The 16,183-nt window shown below is 55.6% G+C and overlaps 2 protein-coding genes across 8 annotated transcripts; both read right to left on the reverse strand.

Annotated features, from left to right (window-relative positions):
• Positions 1-755: 755 nt before the first annotated feature.
• On the reverse strand, positions 756-10,584 carry CRTC2 (CREB regulated transcription coactivator 2). 7 transcript variants are annotated; one of them, XM_036873636.1, is made up of 15 exons: positions 10,145-10,277; positions 8,728-8,823; positions 7,306-7,407; positions 7,114-7,230; positions 6,465-6,526; positions 5,774-5,842; positions 5,500-5,603; positions 5,370-5,423; positions 5,134-5,198; positions 4,983-5,032; positions 4,608-4,852; positions 3,839-4,245; positions 2,244-2,513; positions 1,538-1,724; positions 756-1,406 (listed from the first exon to the last, which is right to left on the reverse strand). In XM_036873636.1, exons 4-15 carry the CDS (start codon positions 7,144-7,146, stop codon positions 1,186-1,188), a joined length of 1,767 nt encoding a protein of 588 aa, XP_036729531.1. In that variant the 5' UTR covers positions 7,147-7,230; positions 7,306-7,407; positions 8,728-8,823; positions 10,145-10,277; the 3' UTR covers positions 756-1,185. The 7 variants fall into 7 exon arrangements, with proteins under 7 accessions (XP_036729531.1, XP_036729504.1, XP_036729487.1 ...); XM_036873609.1 differs by lacking the exon at positions 8,728-8,823 and having other exon boundaries at positions 10,172-10,584; XM_036873592.1 differs by lacking the exon at positions 8,728-8,823 and having other exon boundaries at positions 10,145-10,581.
• A 315-nt stretch (positions 10,585-10,899) lies between these two features.
• On the reverse strand, positions 10,900-15,009 carry SLC39A1 (solute carrier family 39 member 1). The gene is made up of 4 exons (XM_036830627.1): positions 14,939-15,009; positions 13,994-14,212; positions 13,704-13,834; positions 10,900-12,551 (listed from the first exon to the last, which is right to left on the reverse strand). The coding sequence occupies exons 2-4, from the start codon at positions 14,178-14,180 to the stop codon at positions 11,895-11,897; spliced, it is 975 nt and encodes a 324-aa protein (XP_036686522.1). The 5' UTR covers positions 14,181-14,212; positions 14,939-15,009; the 3' UTR covers positions 10,900-11,894.
• Positions 15,010-16,183: the final 1,174 nt, after the last annotated feature.

A 16,183-nucleotide genomic window follows, 5' to 3' on the forward strand; every position in this document is an offset into this window, starting at 1 on the left:
GTAATGGAGAAGGGGCACTACTCTTCGGTGCTGCATGGGGGAGAGAATAGAGGGCAGAAGCTCAGATGGTCAGAGGGCTAGCAACCCAAGCCAGAAAGAGGAAACCTCTTCAGAACAGGTTAGCACTCAAGCATCTGAATGAATGAGTGGAGAAGAGTGGGGAGGGTGAAGTGAATTCATGCATTGTGAGGGGGCAGGAATGAGACCTAGGAGCATGGGGTCAGAGGCTGGCCAGGTACCACAGCTAACTTCCAGGTCCTCTGGGCTTAAAGGGCCATAAAGAAGAGGGAGCCAACCTGAGACCTACCTGGCGTCCGTAGTTTTTAAATCCTCTCTCCTTGGGAGCCTTAGCACTGAGGCCAGCTACCCCCAGGAAAACTAGGATCATTCTACCAGAAAAATCCAGAGCTGAGAGCGCAGCCAGCAGTCACCTCTTCATCTCCTGACTCACTGCCAGGCCTCAGGGTTGAGAAAGCAGTAACTTGTCTGGCCAGTCAGAGCCCCTGTCCCCTGATGCTGCAGCAAGGCCCTGGACAGATGAGAGGGCGCATGTGCTGCCCCAGGGGCCTATGCCCAGCCTGCACCCCTATGTCCAATGCTGAGTACAAATTCTGAGGCTTCGGGGGCCCCTCCACAATACCATATGGTGTTGAAAAAACGCAAAAAGCATACAGATGAGAGGGCCCATGCCCCAAGAACTCCCTCGATCCCGACCTGCCAAACTGATCCCAAACAGTAGCCAACGACACCAAGGGTTTGATATGATTTTTTTATTAACATAATATATTTAATAAAAAATAATATCCACTCTGGCTCTCTCCTCCATTGCAAGGGGAAGAGTGGTGAGGAGGGGCTGGCACTGCCCACCCCAGGCATCCGGACAAGCCCTGCCTCCAGGGCTCCCCTCTACCCCCTGCTTTCCAACAGGCTCTGACCTCCAGACAGACGGTTCAAAGTTACAAGTGCTTTAGGCCCTCCCTTGAGCTCCCCCAAGCCCCATCCCTTGTGCAGAATTCAGGGGCCACCTGGACAAACCCCTTGCCTTTTCTCATTCTTGGGATCCTCCGTTCATGTCAGAAAGAGGATCTGGGAGCAGAGAGTAAAGTCTCTACTGGCCAGGGGGAAGGGAGGAAAGGGACAGTGATGGGGGACAGGGCCGAGAAGAGGGATGTCGATGAGGTGCCCTCACTGCAACCGGTCACTGCGGAACGAGTCCTCCACAGCAGGGTCAGGCAGCAGGGCACAGGGGTCGCTCAGCATGTTGAGCCCCTCCAGGCCCAGCGGCTCCATGCGCAGCTCCTCCTCCAGCCCCAGCCCCAGCTCCAGCCCAGCTGCTGACACCTCAAAACCAGGCACTCCAGCCAAGGCCGCTGAAATCTCCTTAGAGAAACCGGGCGAAGGGTCTCCTGTGTGGGCAGAAGAGACGAGTGAGGACCCCATGCCTTGCGAACTCTTCCAAGACCCCCTCAGTCTCCTGCTGCGCCACCAAATGTACCACGCCCTCCTTCCATCCCCCATCACCACCCACACCTCTTACCTGTGAGGATGATGTTAGGCCCTGAGCCATGGCGGGAACAGTGGGTTAAGTTCTGGTGGTTGAGGGCATGGGGGTCCTGGGGACCACTCACTGGCCCCTCACCCCCTAAAAATCCAGGCCCTTCAGAAAAGCCAGGAGGATCCAGCGCCAGGCTGGTTGATGGGTTCTCCATGCTGAACTGCTCCAGCTATGGGCACACAGACAGGCCTTGAGAAAGCGGGCTTCAGAACAGGGTGGTCCTGCCTGCCTTTGCCTAGCTCTGCTAACACATCCTCTTTGCCCAGTAATCTTCATACACCTCCCCCTACCCCACCCCGCTTCCCACCTCCACCATGGGAACAAAAGCAGAGACAGCGGGAGATGGCCACAAGCACAGCGAGAGAAGTGAGCACGGGGCCCAAAGTAGGTGTGGGCACCGTACCTACTGGGACAGAGCATGCGCGTGCCAGGAAGACAACGGGTCAAAGCAGTAGTCATCAAAGAGCAAGCTGCGCGGAGGTAGCTGGGGGAGAGGGGCAGGAGTCGGGGTCAAATGCAGGAAGAGAGGAGCCCCAAGCTGGCGGTACTGTGTTACCTGGGGGCAGGTAAGAAGGCTCTCCCCCACCTAGATCTCCCAATTCAAAATGCCCCCCTCGATACCACTCAGGCTCTTTTGGCCCACTCCCAGCCCCTCCCCTGCTTCTGAGCTAGGGACCCGGGTACTCACGTTCCCCAGGCTGAAGTCACTCATCGGCCGGTGGTAAGACTGTTGCCCATGCCCACTGGGGCTGGGTGGGTACAGTGTCCCATAGTGCAGCTGCCTGCCTGGGGGCTGCCCACCGGAGGGCTGCACTGAGCAGGCCTGAGAGGGCAGCCCCGGCTGCTGCAGAGGCTTTGGGGTGGGTGGCTGGGTGGGCAGAACCAAACTTGGGGGGCTGTACGGGTATGGAGGCAGCCGCTGGTCACTGGGCAGCTTACTGGTGTCCAGGGCGACGCCCTGAAGAAAAGCGAGGAGAAAGGGGGAAGCTTACCCCTCAATGTGCCCCCTGAGAGGAGCTCTTTGTCAGCGCTTCCCACCCTTTTAAGCTGCGACCCTTGTCAACACAAACCCAAAACCGTTCCATTGGGCATCGCTGGGGTACAACTACTCTCAAAAATGCATCTCAGGATGAAAGTGACTGAGAGCGGTTAACACAAGGATAATTTTGAATCCACTCCAGGAGTTAACTATTCCTAAACCTTGGTACTTTAACTACTGCTAGTAATCAACTACTTGTGACACACCTCACAAGTGACTGATCACACAACAGTGACCTTGAGAATGGCTGTTCTAAAGCCTTGAAGAGGCCAGAGGGACTGTGAGAGGAAGGAGGGAAAAAGGAGGGAAGGAGGGATGTTAGGCTTACTCCAAGTTCCCAGAGAGCAGAGCCCTTGCTGGCCTGACCTTAGTCTTTCCTACAGAAAAGGGGACCTGCATAAAGATGGAACATAGAACACACATTCCAGGGAGGAACAACAGAGAAAGAAAGGGAAAGTAGGGCAGAGGAGAGGGGAAGAAGAGCATTAGGGTGAAAGAAGGGGAGCAGACAGAACAGAAAAAGGGAGAAGTATGGGGAGGGAGGGAAGAGCTAAGAATGTTAACATTGAGGAAAAAACCCTAAACAAAAATTTTTAGTAATGGTCCCAACTCTTCCCTAACATGCTGTGTAAACTTGGAAAAGTCACTTTCCGTCTGGGCCCCAGCCTCCTCATCTGTAAGATGAAGGGACTGGGCTCCATCCTCTGACAGTCTCTGACTCTATGAAATCTATCAAAGAAGGAGAGGAGATGGGAGAGGGGATGGGACAGGATGGAGGCAGGAGAAAAAAGACAGACAAGGAAAGAAGGATAGGAACAAAAAAGAGAGAAAAGGGAAAGGACAAGCTATCACTTGTCGAGCGTGCACCTGGGCTAAGCATGGTGCTGCGTACTTTCCGTATGTGATTTCCTTTGATCCTTACGTTGCTGTCCTGGTTTTATAGATGAGGATGCTGAGGCTCAAAGAAGTTAAATAACTGTCCAAGGAGACTGCTAGTAAGAGGTGGGGCCAGGATTTGACATCAGAAAACTTAAACCCAGGTTTTGCATTCTTAAGCCAAGAGGAAACAAGGTGGATAAGAGTGGGGCAGGCAGAGGACAGAGGAATGGAAGGGGATGGATGACACCAGGAATACAGGAGTTAAGAAGAAGAGGTATTTGAGGAAAGCAGGGTTGGGGGGAGAGAACTTGGCAGGAGAAGGAAGGGAAGGGAGACAGACATGTAGGGAAGGGAGCCACGCATACCTGAGTGATGGAAGACAAGGTGGGTGACATTGTTGGCGAAAACTGTTTGGGCAGTTGCTGTTGGGACCTTCTGGCGTCGGCTGGGCCCACGGGCAAACTCAGGGGACTGAGGGGCACACGGCGGTGGCGGGGGGAAGCCCCAGGGGTAGAAGCTGGGTAAGGGGGGGCACCCAGCACCGGAGATGAAGCAGAAGAGGAGGAAGAGGAGGAGGAGAGGGCCGGGGCACTGAGTGAGGGGTGACCCAGGGAGGTGGTGGGCAGTGCATGGCGGGCCAAGGAGGAGGCAGGCAGTGAGGGGTGACTGTGGGAGCCCTGGAGCTGGGGCTGAGGGCTGCTCAGGGAAGCCTGGAGGTTGGGATTGCTTAGGGAAGACTGCAAGGATGGGTGGCTGAGAGGTGAATGAAGTCCTGTAGGCACAGACAAAAAACCAGAGATGCCAACATTACTGATGGGAACTGGGCCTCCTTCTGCCCAGAACGGGTAGCAGTGGCCAGACTACGGAAGTGGCAACACAACGTCCTCCCTACTCTGTCCCTGACGGTCAGGACGGCATTGCCCGCTTGGGGGCTGCTCTCCACCTTCTTTCTGGGAAAAGCCACACCTACCGGCTCTCACTGGCAGAAAACTGCTGTGAGGGAATCCTGGGGTACACAGGTGAAGGGCTGGTGTGGGCAGTCACAGGAGAACCCCAAGGTGCTCCAGCCTCCCACCCCTTTGTCCCTCCAGCTAGGCAGCACCCCAGGGACACACAGCCAAGACAGCCACTCACCTGGTGCATCATAGCCTGGGCCCAGGCCCAGGCCCCCGCTGATGCCCAGGTGGGTCATGGTGTGGGTCAAATTGGAGGTACTGTTGCCCCCACTCAGGCTGGGGTAGACTGTCTCCTCTGGGTCCAGGGGGGTGGGCAGCGGTGGGGGAAAGTGCAGGTTGGTGAGGTCAGGTAGGGAGCCTCCCGTGTTCATGGCAGGTGGGAGGACAGGCACAGTGGCAGGCTGGTCAGGAGATGGAAAGATGCTGGGGAAGGAGAGGAAAAGATGTAAATGGGGGTAGGGGGCAGTGGTCAGGGAAGAGCAGAGATCAGCCTTCCACATTTCCCTTTGCTTCCCTCCTCCGCCCGCTCAGCCGACCTCAGAGAGATACGTACTTAATTCCAGGGACTTCACAGGACCGAGGTCGGGAGGAGGATGAGGACAGCTGAGGCGAGAAGGAAGAAGGTGGCAAATGAGGACAGAGCTCAGTGGAGGACCCTGAAGACCCACCCCCTGGAAAGAAGAGGGGCAGTGGGCCACGCCTACCTTCTTAGCATCCCATGGTTTCAGCAAATGCTTGTCATCTGGCAAGTTCTCCTCAATAGCAGGGACTTGAAAGAGAAAGACTGGTGATGAGAGGGTTGAAGGAGGAGGCAGGACAGGAAGCAGACGCAGGTGGAAGGGCTCCCACTCCCTGGCCCTGAACAAAGCTCCCAACACCAGCCCAGGGGTTCTCTGCCATTCAGTACCCGCACGTACCAAATGTGGTGAGGAACACATACCTTTGGAGTCCATTTCGCCATCCAGAAAACCTGCAAAGGATACGGTGGAGCTGGCTGCAGTGCCCACTTGCCTACCTGCTTCAAACAAAAGCTCCACGGCTACTCCCTCCCCTGGGACATGGCCACTTACCTCCACGGCGGCTGGGCAGGACGCTGGGGGGTGCAGGGCCTGGATAAGTGTCCTGAGGGCTGGGGTTCATCACACTTGTGTGAAGGGCAGAGTCAGAGCTTGTCCTGTGAGGGGAAAAGAGATGAGCTGGCACCTGTGACAGTCTTCCTGGTCCTCATGCCCTGCTCAGTAGGGGAAAACACTAGCTGGGCTGGGACAGGGTGGGGTGAGGGAGCAGGGCCCCAGAAACTACAGATAAGAAGAGATGTGGCCTAAAGAAGGCAAGGGCCATCACCTGTTAAGTGCAGATGGTAGTCGAAACAACTGCCCCTTCTCTGCAGGGAAATTGCCCCAGGGCATTGTCCTGGGATGGAAAAACAAAGTGATGAGGAGGAAGGCTAGCAATGGACCAGAGGGCAGGCATGGGGGTTGGAAAGTGTGGGGCAGCCAAGAGGGCTGGGCACCCAGGATCATCATGCCTCTTTCTTTCTGGTTCTGCTGATATCTGTGATCCGTGAACCCTCTCCCCAAACAACCTAGGAGATCTGGAAATAACTCCTCTCTGCCAGGACAAGCTGAATAGGAATCTTGGAGCCCAGCAACTGTGCTGGGTATGAGTCTTAGGGATGAGATGGACAGGGGAAGAGTTCAGAAACCTGAATGCCAGAACACTGCACCTGGCACCCACTCTTGACAGGAGGCAGCCGTTTTCACCTGCCACCCTACCATTCTCCCCTCCCCCCCCACACACCCCAGCTGCCATTAGTCCTGCTCTGGCTGGACTGGGAGGCTTGGCCACACGTGTCAACATGGCCCCGACTGGACTCTGACCCACCCACTCCACCTGCCCCCACCCCTCCCAGCCCTGCCATTATGGGAGGAGGTACTGCTGAAAGCCTGGCCCAGCGGGCCCAGACCCAACCCCAGCTCCCGCCAGAGACAAGTCAGAGAGTGGGCAGGAGATCCTGCCCGCCCTGGACACTGACCTCCGCCAGCTGGACTCCGGGGGAGGAGATAAGTAGGCAGGACTATAGGGAGAGCTGTCAACGTGAAGAGCACCAGTTAAGGGAAAAAGAGAGGAGGGGGTGGATGCGAGAGAGACCAGATGAGAGAAAAATAACGGAAGGCAGCAGGTGAGTTGTTTCAAGAAACAAACACCTTTCTCCTCCTCTATGAGGGGCAACAATAGGGGCAAAGAATGGAAGAGAAAAAGGGAATCAGGCCTAGAGAAGCTGGAAAATAGAGGCGAATATCTAGGCAGGGCTTGGGGCAGACAGGTCTGTGGAGGTCTCTGAGACTGAAAGCTAAGAACAGAAATGTGAGCAGGAGGGAAGCAAAATCCCTGTAGCATGAGACATATCAGGGAGCCCTGCCTCTAGCAGCCAAGAGCAAGCTGAAGTGAGGATGGTCAGTGCCAGCCAGAGTTGGAGGACACAGTCTCAGGAGGGGCAGCTCCCTGTCACAGGAGCCAGTGCTGAAACACGCGCCAAATGTCACTTTTCAGGGAACCTGGGTAAAGGAGAGCTCCCGCAGGATGGCACTGGACAACACTTCAGGTCCCTTTTCCTACCATGAGCTCCTGAGGAACCCCACCCCACTGCCCTCCAGACTCTGCAGCCCCTCAGTGAAGGATATGTGGCGGGGGTAGCGGCGAAGTGGGGACACCATTCTTCGGGGATCTCGCTGCACCCGTTCCACCAGCCCGTGGTGCCGAGTGCTCCGGGATGAATCCAAAGGGGAGTGGAGGGGGCTCTGCCAAAAGAGACAGGCAAGTCAACAGAGGGAGCTGCATGAGAGCCTGCGCTCCCCCAACTGGTGTCCACTCACCTGGAACTCAGCCAGGCCACAGCCAATCTGGTTCACGTTGGGCAGAGAGCCACCATAATGGGAGCTCCTTGTGTATGCCAGTCGCAGTTTTTGGGCCTGTAACTGAGACATGTAGGACAAATGGGAATGTCAGGGAGGGTCCTGAGCACTGTTCCTGTGGCCACCCTTGCCATCCCTGTCTCCAGGACATGCTACTATTGCTGCTGCTTTTAAGAGATCTGCCAGAAGAAAAGCCAGTACTGGGGAGAAGGTCCACTGAGAACTGGTGCAAACAATCTGCCCTAGCTCTTCCTCAGGCTGCCCCCATCAATGCTATCACTAATGCCTGGCATCACCCTGCCAGGTGGAGCCTGATACTCTGCTCAGGGCCTGTCCTAGTCGGCATCAGTCTAAACAGAGTCCCTGAGGGGTTGCCAGGAGCCCCTAGGCTAGTCACATGGGTTAACTCCTGGGGAAGGGTGCCTATTAGGCACCTCTGCTTTCCCTTCCAGATGCGTCCAGGACTAATTGGAAGACAAGGGAAGGGCCACAGGTGGATGCCATAGAGCCATAACTGCCAGCCTCTTTCCTCCCGACTCTGGAGGGCAGGCACAAGCTTCTGGGCTCTGCCATTTGCCCAGCCTCAGGAAGGCTACACAGAGCCAGTACCTCCCAAACTAGAACAACTAAGGAATGATGGCTCTTCTAACTGGAAAAACAGTGCCAAAACAAAGAAGCATTCTTCTACCTAGTCCTAAAGCCCCTGAATTGGTAGGGGAGCCTGGAGAATGGGGGTGAGAAAAGCAGTAGCCCACTCCAGCCTGGGCCAGAGCCGTCTCCTTGGCCTCATCCTCACTTTGGGGAGATACGTCTGGCACCGGAGTAAGACACCACAACCCTCAGCCTGGCATGGTTTTAGTCTGCCTAAAGGTCTCATGTCCCTCTGTGAGAGGTGAGCACCTACTTCTAAGACTCAGCTACTGCCACCCCAGCCAAATAAGGAGACCCAGGGCAGCTGATGAGTGGTTAAGATTCTAAGAGCTTCCAGGGGTCACACTGTTTGTGCATAGGCCAACAACAGAATTGACTTTCTGTTCCAAGAGGTCAGTCCAGTGAGTTTAGAGGGCACTATGCTGACCTTTGGGCCACTTCAAGACTGCTACTAATATACATGATAACCCCAGCTTCCAGGAGTATAGGCCCCAACAGCCACATCTGCCTCACATGAGACCTCCCAGCTGGCCAGATAACAGGCTGAGCTCCAGGTCTCTGATCCCTAGCTTTAGACTCTTGGGTCCCCAGGACCTGGACATGTATGCCCACTAGATTTTTTTATGTGCAGAAGAAAAGTTAACCAACAGGGGCAAGGTGAGTGGAGGGGACCTTTTGACAGACCAAGGCACCACAAAGAAAGAAGGCCCAGTTTTGAGCTTTTGTTTGTACCTATAAGCCCTAAGATCCCACCACTCCTCCGCTGTCAGATGGAGGTCAGCCTCTGGCCCACCTTCCTGGCTCTGCCCCCACTTTGATCAAAAGCTCCTAAAGGGGGGACAGTCCACAGTTAGATCATGATCCTCACGGCGGTTAGAGGGGGTTATGCACACACACACACACACAATTTGCTTCCCCACCTTTCTCTGTTCTGACTCCCAAAAACTAGGACACATGGTCTCTAGAGACTCAAAAGAGTAAAAAACACAAAAAAGACTAACAGAGTCAAGGGAGACACACACAAAAATACAACCGGAGTTACAGTCATAGGCAGGTTCAATCAAAGGCAGTCAGACGAGCAGAAACAACTTTGAAATGTGGTATTTATGTTTGGCCATCCATCACCCCTTAAATTCCTTCTAGCTCCCTGCCATAAGGGATCACTGCAATATCCTCACCTGCTGTTTTGAGAATAATGTGTCCCTAAATTAGGACTGCATACCAGCTAGGCAAACTCCCACCCCTCTCTCTCTCTGACATCCAGCCCTGGGAAGCAAGAAACCAAGATCAGGGGGCTTCAGAAGCAACGCCGCCAGGATTCCTTCTTTCTGGAACTTCCCAGGAATGAATATTCCCTACACACAGAAGACCCTCCAAGGCACCCCATAACTGACCCACAAAACAGTCGTCTCTCTAGAAAGTTCAGCTAACCATCAGGTTCCACATAACCTACAGCCAACTGGTTACCCCCTTTCGAGATCCAAAGCCCTATCTCTCCTCCAAGGCGGCCAGGGTAAAATACCACCAGTCTGTGAGCAATGGACCTCACCTTCATTCACGTCAGGAAACCACAAGAAGTATTTGAAAAAGGAAGCAAAGGGACGGGACGCAGGAGGGGACTTCCTGCCCCACTATACCCAGCGCTGCCGTTCAAACCACTCAAGGGGCCCTTTCCCGGAGATACTAACTGCCGAGAGTAGCACAACAGGGCAGAGGGACCAGAAGAGAGGAGATCACCAACTGAGAGGAGCCAGACTAGGGCAAGCAGGCCATCCCCCAACCCCATAACCCAACATAGAAGATGCTTCAGCAGAGGCCCTGAGAGAACTCAATCAGAGATGCACAAGGACCACCCACCTCCTACCTCCGCCGGGCTTCGGGGACCATCTCCTCTCTCTGTCCACTGCTGCCTCACTTTCTCAGTTCCCATTCGTTCCCAAACCCTCCAGCCTCTCTGGAGTTTCGACCTCCTCCCGCAAAACCCGTCTTCCTGCCCCCCGGCCCTCCACCCGTGCCTCCCAGACGGCGGCGCCCGCTACCCCTGCCGCGTTCCGCCTCTTTCGCTGCGGCTCCCGCCCCCGCCCCGCCTCTCGGCTCCCCACTCGAGAAGTGCTCTGCTCTGCTCCCGCTTGCCGGCGCGGCCCCTCACCCGGGTGGAGCCGATGTCCATCATCACCTCCTCGAAGGCCGCCGTCTCCTCGGCCTGACGCTGCTTCTGCAGCGCGATCTTCTCACTAAACTTGCGCGGATTGGAAGCTGAGGCCGTGGCCGAGCCGGGCCCGTTCGCCCCCGACGTCGCCATCTTCCTCCCCCGTCCCTCCCCGCCACCCTCCCAATACAAGCCACGGCCTCCGCCGCGGGCCCCGGCCCGGCTCTTCCAGCCGTAGCCGCCGCCGCCGCCGCCGCCTCAGCGAGCACCGCGAACCCGGCCCCAGCCTAGCCCTGACCTGCTGCGCGCGGGGCCCGCCGGGAATTATAGTTTGTTTACGTGACTCCTTCGCAGCCCCAGTCACGCAATACGGGTGAGGAAACGGACACCATTTCCCAGCTGCCCTGTTGACTCCGGGAACTGGGGACTTTGCTCCTCCCTCTCGGCTCCTCCCTGCGCGGGGCAATCTGGGAAAAGTAGTTCTGCATTGGTCCCGAGCCTACAAACGCGAAGGGGCGAGGGATTAAAGAGAGGAAAGGAAAAGGGAGGAAAGGGAAGGGGTGGAGACAGGGAAGGAAGCAGGAAGAGACAAGAGGAAAAATTTGGTCATCTCCAGGGAAGGGAACTAGAGGGACCTGAATGAAAACAGTGAGATCAGGGATATTCAAACAGTCCTAAACATCTGGGACTCAGGCCCTCTCAGACTTGCCATGTGCCCACCCCTTTCCCAAGACAAATGAATCAGATACCGTACAGATGTGTAGAAACTTGTTTTATTTGGGTAACATGTCCCAAAACAGGTCAGTTAGTAAAATAGATTCTAGAGAATATGGCCCTATGCACAGCCCTCCCGCCCCAAAAAATAACCCTGGGGGCCAGCCTTCCCCTTCCCCCTTGGGATCCTCTGGTATAAAAAAAGTTTTGGCATCTCAGTGTTTATCATCTAGGCACGGGGCACCATGTCCATTTTCAGTATTCCTAGGGTGCAGCAGTAGTGGGGGACGGTAGCTCTGCCAACCTGCCCCCCACCCCACCTCAGCAAACATTTCTGTCCTACACCACAATCTGGGACCAAAACAAAGAGCAAGCTGACCCTTCCACTGAGGTGCTGGGCAGGGCTCAGTGCCATCACTTGTGCTTTGAGAAAGAGGGAGGGGATTTATTTGGCACTTTAAAAATACAGGAGTGACCAGGACTGGAGAAGCCAGAGAAGGTACCAAAACTGGCAGGAAGATGCCATTTGGCACTAGTCCCCTGGGAGAAGGGAAGAGGAAGATAGATATGAAAGTAGGAGCTAAGAAAAGTTGGAGGGGTCCACTCCAAGTGACAGAGGGCTGAAATGGGCTAGAACCAACAGGACTGCTGACTCTGGGCCTATGCCCTCTCTATACCTCTATCCCACAGCAGCTGGGTACCCACCTCCAGCCTCCCAACTATCAGCTTGTCCCTATGTGTAGTGTCTGATCCCTGATACCAGCACTCAGTGTCTTCCCCAATACTAATGTCCCTTGATCATGTCTCTAGTGACTTGACCATCTTTTGTCCCTTGGGCCTGGGGGCCAGGCTCTTGTCTGCCCACTTCCCTCTCATTGGCCAAATAGTCCCAAAGGCTTCATCCTTACCTCCCAGAGAACTCTTTGGTCCTCAGTACCTCCCTTCCCCACTCCTTCCTATTCCCCACACACTGGGAGAGGGGGAGGAAGGTCAAGGGCACGTGATACCCAACCTCCCGTGCGTATCTTGGAGCCCCCTAGACTTGGATAAAGAGCAGGCCAGTGAGCAGGGCAAAGCCTGCTAGGAGCAGAATGACCTTGAGGATTCTCTGCTCAGAAGTGGCCAGCTCCTGGGGCAGGATTTCCAGGAAGGTGATATAGAGAAAGGTGCCAGCCGCCATGCCCTCCAGCACAGACTGGGCCAGCTGGTGCAGTGGCCCTGCTGACTCTGCCAGAGCTGCACCCAGTCCAATGCCCAGGGGTGTCATGCATGAGAAGAGGATCCCACAGCCAGCCACCACCTGTGCTCGCAGGTGGCTCTGCAGCAGCCGCAGGGATAAGCTGACTGCCAGGATACCCTTGTGGAGCAGCAAAGCCAGGCACAACTCCATTGCCCGAGCCCGGTCTCGCTGCAGCCCCACTGCCAGCCCCTCAAACACTGAATGCAGGGCCAGGGAGAAGACCAGTACACAGGCACGCAGGGCTGAGGGGGCTGCCGGGGCTCCACCTGCCTGTGGGACCTCTGGTCTGTCATGCCAGTGCTGCAGCCCACCATTCGCTGTTCCCAGCAAAGCCCTCATCTCCTCTCGAGGTGGTGGCCCCGACTGTTCCTTGTAAGCCAGCGTGATCTGCTCCATCACCAGGACCAGGAAGAAGCCCATGGCCAGGATGAACTCTTGTAGGGGGAACTGGAGCTGTGGGCAAAGGGGACAGCGTGGACTTCAGGAGACAGGCCAAGAATGGGAAGGAAGAGTCAGATGCAGAGTTTAGTGGAGTCCCAGTTACACAGACCTGGGGTCCCACACACAGAGCCACTCTCAGTTACACAAAAATATAGTCACTTGGTGCCACAGACACAGAATGACACACAACCGTACAGATTATGGTGTCACTCCCAGTGTTACATGTAGATCATGGTTTCTCAACTTTAGTACTGTTAACATTTTGGATTGGACAATTCTTTGATGTAGGGGGCTGTCCTGTGCACTGCAGGATGTTTAGCAGCATCCTTAGCCTATACCCAATAGATGCCAGTAGCAAGCCCTCCCTCCCTGAGTTGGGACAACCAAAAATGTCTCCAGACATTACCAAATGTTTCCTGGGGAGGTGGGGGGTGAGGGTGGAAGGATGACAGGGGTGGGCAAAACCACCCCCAGCTGAAAGTCACTGAGGTAGATGGACACAAAGTGTCACATGTAGGCCACACATTGGCCGACTTTCCCAAATGTTCACACACAGAGCCACATACTGTCACAGGGACAATCAGGCTTGCACACAGTCACACAGAGACACAAGTCACTCAGTCACAGACAAACAGTTACATTCAGTGTTACTTCCTCAGTTCCTCCAACTGTCTCAGTTTTTCCAATAAGACTGTCCTATGCCTTGGACTTGATCTTCCCCACACCCTACTTCCTTGGGTTATATAGCCTTTTGGTCAGCAACACCGGGTCCCTGGGAATTGCCTCCTACCTGTCCCAGGCCTGTAGGGACCTCTATCTCCAGCCCTTCAGGAAAGGGTGAAGGGTGAAGATGATTCTTGGAGGGCTATTAACTTCCTGGAGGCTGAAACTAGAGAAACCTACAGATAGGTCACACACCTGGTAATAGGGTTCCTCACACTGTCACAAAGGGTACGTAGGGGTCACATAGGGACTGAGGGGGTGAGAACCTACAGAAAGAGTTATGCTCTATGACTAAAAATCACAGCTCATGGGGCCACATGCCAAGAGCCTTCCATACAGTCGTGGAGTGACACACGGACAGAGCCATACAAACACCTCTCCTAGAAGCATGTGATTGAACACCCACATACACAGGGTCACATGCAGATGACCGGGGCTCACCGTCACATGCAGGGCCGCCAGGGCCTCATCTATGGCAGCCAGGTAGTCAGGCAGCAGGTCCAGGAGACATGTGGCCAGAAAGACACCACCCGCAAAGCAGCTTACCAGGCTCAGGGCTTTTTGGCGGGAGGCTGGGCAGGAGTGGAGCATAGAAGGGAATGAGCAAATGAGCCCCACTACCCAACCTAAGCAACAGTCACTCTTGCCGTCCCCTCTTAGGTCACCTTCCTTAACCCCAGAGCCTTCCCTCCCCCAAGCATCCATGGCAGCAGGGAAAAGGAGAGGCTTACCTGAGGCTTCAGGGTTAGCGCCGGGCCGGCGCAGCACACAGATGGGCACTAGGCTGCAGATGAGAGTGAGCACCAGCAACAGCACCAGGGCCCCCAACTTCACCTCCAGTCCCACGGGCACTGGGGGCTCCGAGGCTGCTGCCTCGGGGCGCCACACCAGGAGCTCTGGCTCTCCCCAGGGCCCCATGGTGGCTGTGGTAGCTCCAGTGACTCTCAGACCTAGGAAGACAGGGTGAGTGGGGGAGTGGTCACTAGGGAAATATGGGGCCAAGGAAAGGGGAAGGCTGGTCAGCAGAATGCAGCTCCCTCACCCCAGCCACTCTGTGACCTTCCCTATCCCAGTGTGACTCATCCACTCCTGTATTGGGAATATCCCTCTTACCCCTCAGACTTTATCCCTTTCAAGTGACTTCTTCAAGTGACTTATTCAGGGACCTAGCAAGGGGGAAACTGAGGCATGAGGAATGTGTGGATATCTCATTACCCTTTCACGCGGAGCTCCCAGAAAACTAGAGAGCTGGGGTCCTCTAAGCAAAGGAGAGGTCAAGCCTCCTTTCCAGGAGGGAATGGATGAAGAGAAGAGGGTTCAGGGAGAGATGTCATGGGTAGCTTCGTGGACCACCTGAACAGGGAGAGCTGGTGTGCTCTCCCGCTCCCACTTCCCCAGCGCCATCCCCCCGAGAGCAGAGAGCGACCGTTTCAGGCCACAGGCTGGGATGTCGGGGCAAACGACCAAAGAGGGGGCCTAGGCGTCTGGGGTCCCGGGACGGGCTGACCCAACAACTGAGGGCGGTGTCTGGAAGTCCGGGCTCCGGGAGGCGGGGTCTGAGGCCGCCAGCGTGCCGGGAAGCTGAAGAAGAATGTGAGAGCCCGGACTCCGGCTCGTAGGCCCCGAGAAGCCTGGGCGGCCGACCCGGATCCCGCTCTCTGGGATCCCGCACTCACCTCTCGAGGGTCTCACTACAAGACATCCGCTCTGTTCCGGCCTCCAGTCGGGAATTCCCGCCCCCTCCCCATCGTTTACCCCTCCCCCCGCAGCCGCGGCGTACCGACCCCCCCAGTGGCCAATGACAGCGTCCAGAGGGCGGGGCCAGACTGGGAGTGACGTGAGCTAGGAGCAATCAGAGGCCAGCAGCCAGAGCCCGGCTGAGGCGAAGACAAGCGGGGCGGGGCAAGGGAAGGGAATTAGGAGAGCACCCAGGGGCTGAGGGGCTGAGGGGCTGAGGGCCTGGGGCGCTGTGGTGGACGTCTGACCGGCGAACGTGGCCGGTCAACGAAGGCTTCGATCCTTTGAAGATTCTAAAAGAGGAAGCTAGAAACCCCGCGGTCAAGGCTGGTGCTCCATACCCAACCCCCGCATTCCCAAGTCTTCCGCCTCCCACATCTCTGAGGATATCTGCCTGGTCTTGGGCCGAAGTCTTGTTATCTCTCTTAGAAGATTCTAAGATCCCCTTCTGTGCACCTGGGCACCAAAAGGAAAGCATTCCCTTCTTAGGACTGACTTCCTTGCTTGACTCCCTCGCCAGCGCCCACAAGGAAGAAAAAAGACAAGGAAGAATTGGAAAAGGGGAATAGCAAAGTGAGGGTATTTCTTGAAAATCAACCCTTCTTGAACTACCAATGGCCGGAGCTGACTTCCCTGCAGCCTTCTGCCTGCAAGTGGGTAAAAAAGTGGTGGGACCCTTCTCAGAGGTTGCTGAAACCCCACTCAGTGAGGAGCTTCTCTCGGCACACTCCAGCTTATCACCCTTACCGTGCCTCGAGGCATCTGGCCAGGGTTCTCTCCAATCGCATCTGGAACTCTCCAACTTCTCTCCCTCCAGCCCTGTTGGCCTCCTTTCTGTTTTCTGTTCCTTGAATGAACCAAGGTATTTTCGACTCTGGACCTTCACTGCTTCCTTAGCCTGGATTCTCTTGGCCCACATCACGGTGCTATCGGAATCCTCTTCTAGTCTCATGGGAGGGTAGGGTGCAAAGGAGGAAAATAAAGGGGGGTCAGTCTATTTTTTTTTGCAAATGTAACAAGGCCTCACCTAAAGAAGGAACAAGGTGATGCCTCTGAGAAGGCTCTGGAAATGCAGGCCAGCAACTTCCTTAAGAAAAGGGAATATCAGGACTTCTTGGTGGAGGGGGTCTAGGAGAAAAGAATCGTACAGGATTCTAAGATCAGGATGTAAGTGGAATGTGGTA

The sequence above is a fragment of the Balaenoptera musculus genome, chromosome 1 (genome assembly GCF_009873245.2).
Source record: "Balaenoptera musculus isolate JJ_BM4_2016_0621 chromosome 1, mBalMus1.pri.v3, whole genome shotgun sequence".
Taxonomy (NCBI): domain Eukaryota; kingdom Metazoa; phylum Chordata; class Mammalia; order Artiodactyla; family Balaenopteridae; genus Balaenoptera; species Balaenoptera musculus.

Excerpts from the sequence above, each read along its gene's own strand:
- CRTC2 (XM_036873592.1), bottom strand. The coding sequence starts at position 10,297 with ATGGCGACGTCGGGGGCGAACGGGCCCGGCTCGGCCACGGCCTCAGCT. Across the intron at positions 4,853-4,982 it reads TGTGAAGTCCCTGGAATTAA|CATCTTTCCATCTCCTGACC; the intron begins GTACGTATCTCT and ends CTCCTTCCCCAG. Across the intron at positions 2,514-3,838 it reads CCTTGTCTTCCATCACTCAG|GGCGTCGCCCTGGACACCAG; the intron begins GTATGCGTGGCT and ends GCTTTTCTTCAG.
- SLC39A1 (XM_036830627.1), bottom strand. The coding sequence starts at position 14,180 with ATGGGGCCCTGGGGAGAGCCAGAGCTCCTGGTGTGGCGCCCCGAGGCA. Across the intron at positions 13,835-13,993 it reads CGCTAACCCTGAAGCCTCAG|CCTCCCGCCAAAAAGCCCTG; the intron begins GTAAGCCTCTCC and ends ACTCCTGCCCAG. Across the intron at positions 12,552-13,703 it reads TGGCGGCCCTGCATGTGACG|CTCCAGTTCCCCCTACAAGA; the intron begins GTGAGCCCCGGT and ends CTTTGCCCACAG.